At 32.6% G+C, this 4,743-nt stretch overlaps 1 protein-coding gene across 1 annotated transcript in view; it reads left to right on the top strand.

Annotated features, from left to right (window-relative positions):
* Positions 1-2,441, top strand: part of LOC128249832 (uncharacterized) — a 4,710-nt gene extending 2,269 nt beyond the window's left edge. The window contains exons 3-5 of the mRNA XM_052974375.1: positions 904-985; positions 1,495-1,533; positions 2,155-2,441. Of these exons, the coding sequence (XP_052830335.1) occupies positions 904-985; positions 1,495-1,533; positions 2,155-2,208 (175 nt within the window). The 3' untranslated portion in view covers positions 2,209-2,441. The remainder of the gene's footprint in view (positions 1-903; positions 986-1,494; positions 1,534-2,154) is intronic.
* The last annotated feature ends 2,302 nt before the right edge of the window (positions 2,442-4,743 follow it).

Below are 4,743 nucleotides of genomic sequence, written 5' to 3' on the forward strand. Positions count from 1 at the left end.
ATATATATATATATATATATACGTACCTAAAAGCATATGCATGTGCATGTGTGTGAGTGTTTGTTGCAAACGAATATTTGTTTGTTACGTAGGAGCAGTACGGACTTAAGATGAAATTTTACAAAATAATTTGATAGTATTGAATACATCAACTTTATTTTAGATCACATCTTAATAACCCAACAATCGTTTCAATTATATTAACACACACAAAGACACATTCAGTTCTTTCAGATACAGAAACATCACCGTAAACTGTGCATATTTCCTTGGTTGCTTTTGAGGCATTTTCCCATTTACGGAAAAAGAAAAGCATGAAGTGCCGAAAACGAACTTTCTTATCTTCCATTTTAAATGGTTACAGAATTAACACAATTTATAGGAACATAAACCTTCTTCCACGAAAAGATAGATTAAACTGTGCTCTAAATCGAGGTGTAGTCAAATCCTATTTTGTAGACTCAGCCACGTTCTAAAATAAGTCGAAAGCTAAGCTACTATAAATCGGCACGAACTTTCCGGACAAACCAATACCTGGCTTAAAAGAAGTAACTCTTGAGGTAGATTTGTTTGTTTAAAACCATTCAAGGCGGAGACCCAGCATGGCCGCAGTAAAATTATTAAAAGATGTAAAAGAATTAAAAAGGAAAGAAATATATGTCACTAAGCGTAAACAAATTACACGATTATTTACTACATATTATGCGTATTAACTTATTTAATGTTGCAAAGGCCGGTCACATACGTATTTATTGGACGTGTAGAAGTTTATTAATGGGGAGTGCAAACTCGATATTCTTTATAATTTATATACAGGGAAGCAGTATTTTTTCAAGTATTAGCAAATATTTTAATGTTCGTTTTCTTACTGTGCGACTTCATGTTTCATTTATTCTTTTTCAGCACTTACATACAATTTCTGCGTTGCTTTGATACAATAGACCGTGAATGTTATGAATACTTTAAGAACAGGCACATCTGTCGCGTAAGCTATTTATTAGCCTATTTTTTTTTGTCAGGAGTCGAGTAAAATGAAGAATTAGATAGTATAGAATACACCAAACATAAATTTTGTTGATTTTTCCTTGCAATCAAACAGGTATTCGACAAAGAAAAGTTAATAAGGTATTCGACAAAAGAAAGGTATGGAATTTAAATGACAAGAGCCATTTCATCATAAACTTAACAGTCGGATATGTTAATATTGCGAATTGTGACCATTGCGAAGCACCGTTTTCTGTCTTCTCAATTACTTTACACCATTTCATTAATTAATATATGACTTAACACTGAGCCTACCATATGGGAGAATGAATTTGCATGCTTCAGTTTCTCAATCGCTTAAGTTATAGAGTATATTACATATTATGCTGTGACGTTTTATGGAATCTAGATCACACTCAGCCTTATATTTGTGAAGATAAAAATAAATACAAATATGTTTCGTATTTATAATTTCATGATATTAATTCATTATTCCCTCTTTTATTTTAGTCATGGATGGCTAAATTAAACACAGGTAACAGAGTTAAGGTATGCGATATCATCTTAACTATTTTATCATAATTTTAACTTCAGTATAACTGATACAATTTGTAATTTACCACGGAATATATAGCTAATGCAACGTACCGTTTTTGGAACATAACGTTGTACACACAGATTTATTAAATTTCTCAAATATTTTATCAACTACCTAATAGCATTCCTAGTGTAATATCATAATATAAATTAACACACCCATTATTACTTGTAGTAGTATTATTAACCAACTGCCAAAATTATTACAATATACATCTAATGGATAATCCGATATCAGTATGGTGCACGTACATTGACATCACTGTTTCTCGACAAGATATAACGATATATACGTGTAGCAATACATGTATAATTTTCATAAAATTATTACAGCATAAAAGATACCCATTTGCCATTCAAACGCGCAGAAAGTGTGTTAATTCACTTCTTATTTATTATTTCGTAATAACATATTCGTCGCACCAACCGGTACGGTGTCACTGACAGTCTGGCATTGCTTTAGTTTCAAAATAGTACTTCAGGTCAAATCCCTTTCACGGCAAATACATTTCATAAAAAGCCTTTCCCTATCATGTATAAAGTTATACTAATTTACTTCTGGTGCCTTTACAGATGATATTCCAATCAACAATATTTACTGCAGTTGTGTGTATATTACTGAATTGATGCATAGAAAAATAGGTTCAATGCTACCACAATAATACAGCTGTGTTATTCCGAAGATTTTAATAAAACTACAGTCATGTGACTCAGAAATATTGAAGCTACAGTCATGTGACTCTGAAATATTGAAGCTACAGTCATGTGACTCTGAAATACGTCATCACAGTTAGATGAATGAAAACAGTAAAAACATTTTTTATTTCTATTTTACTTCTAATTAAACCATAAAAAATCAATATCTACTTAATTATTTTATAGTTTTACTGAGGCCAACAGGATGGTAGCGACTGCACTGGAGTTCTGTGTAAGTAGTTTCCATTACTAAGCTTTTCGTAAAATTGCAGGAAGGTTCTTCAGGAATTGCAAATAGGAAAGACACCAGGGGAGACTGAAACTAATTTACTTTCACCCCATGTATACCATTCAGTTTCTATGGCAATATATTCAAAATTTTCAGACGGACACGCTTACGTATGCAGTTTGTTAAAATAATGGTTTCAATTACAAGATTTCTATGTAGATTGCTACAGATAATTATAAGGATTATAGTTATTATATATGAGGCATCAAGTATGTCTGCGTATATCAAAATAACACATCAGCACTTTGACTGTCTTAACTTATATTCAGTAGACAGAATTCTAAAACATATATTTCCTCAAATAACCTATAAGCGCACTTTCATAAGCGTACATACACACAGACATAGATATATATATATATATAAATACATGCATATATGTGTAGGAAAAAAACGCATCGTACATTTTGTATATGTGTGCGTGTGTGTAAGTGTGAGTGAATATCGCGAAGCTAACATGGCAGTCCAGAAAAAATACGACGAATGCTGCCGTTGATTAGCTCCAAGAGGTCGACGCCCCTACTTAGCTACGTGACACACAAGCCTGTGTCCGTTACAATCTTCGAATAGGGGAGTGCATTAGCTCCCCATGCTAGTTCAGATATCCACAGACTAGTTTCAGGGCATTTGCCCTTTATCGATGTAGGGTAGTCGACACAGCAGGCGTCGCTGTTGACTGACTGTTCGAAGGTTTATATATATTCAGTGGGACATATCCACTGGTTTTCAAAAATAGAAATATTATGATTTCTAAATGTCTCTAAAGGAGACTACAGCAGAAGTACTGGGTATTAATAGTTATCACCATGAATATAAGTGTCAGTATTGTATACATTTCGAGAGAATTATTAGGAGCCAATTTTATATAGCTTTTTAGAGATGAACGAACGAATTACAAAGGTGGTAATAAAAAAATCATCAGCAATGTAACACAATATATAAATCAAACATTTTCATGTACATTAAAATATACATTTTCAAAAATAATTTGGTTATAGGAAGTAGGGATACTTATGGGATACTACAAGATATTGTAGTGTAAATAGTGGACTGAAAAACAATTACAAAAAAAGGAATACACATAAAGGGGGAAATAAAAATACATAACTAAGGAAAACAAATATGAAATGAAAAAAATTCGGAGGAAAATGGAATAAAGAGAGCTAATACAATTATACACAAAAATGGTTCAGATGAAAACAAAGTATATTTGGTGTACATAGAAATTAATACAGGATATTACATGAAAGTGATTAGATGAGAATTATTTAAGACACTAAAGAACAGAAAATTTGATGTAATCTATATAAAATATTGGGGTTGCGATCGTCTAATTGAGTTAGCCTAATGTACTGAAAGTTTCAACGCTATGGAGCTGAAGCATGAAATGAAAACGGAAAAAAGAACAATAAAAGCAAGTGGACACTTGAATTCAAAATAACGGCCAAAAAGATATAGATATACGCCTGTAAGATCTTACGACCATAGGAAAGAAAATGTGTTTCAGGAATATAGTACTCGGGGAAATATCAGTAGGACCCCTAAAATAATAGAAGAGACAATGTGTAGGAAATACAGAAAACGCCGAAGAGGGAAACGCGGGAAAAGCAATCTAAGAGGCATGAGCCGTCTTTCGAAAATAAGAAACAAAAGGATGATTGATGAGGAAGGGAGGGAAAATATACACTGCGTCCCACAGTATTAAAGAAGTCAACCTCCTATCTATAAATAAATGTATATTCGTTAAAAACCAGTCATTTTTTACACTGACGTTTGGCAATAGCTATCTGTGCTTATTCTGTTAAAATAATTCAGATTTGCGCAGACGCCAACAGATGGCGCCGTTTTTGTGACATTAAAGTGTTAACAAATCAAGCATTCATAAAGCATTTAATAGTAAACATAATGATACGTTCGAATGAAAATAATCATGGAACTATGATGACATACAGCTCCGAATGTTTCATGTATGATCATCCACATGCAATTAACTTCCTTATGCGATGATCCATATCTTGTGTCATGTTTTGAGGAGCATCTACTATAGCCTCCCAGAGAGCAACTTTACTTGAAAACTGCCGTCCATTTTCAGGGGATTCCACAGGTTCCCGATCGGGTTTAAGACAGGATATATATATATATATATATATATATATATATATATATATATATATATA

The sequence above is a fragment of the Octopus bimaculoides genome, chromosome 18 (assembly GCF_001194135.2).
Source record: "Octopus bimaculoides isolate UCB-OBI-ISO-001 chromosome 18, ASM119413v2, whole genome shotgun sequence".
In the NCBI taxonomy this organism is placed as follows: Eukaryota; Metazoa; Mollusca; class Cephalopoda; order Octopoda; family Octopodidae; genus Octopus; species Octopus bimaculoides.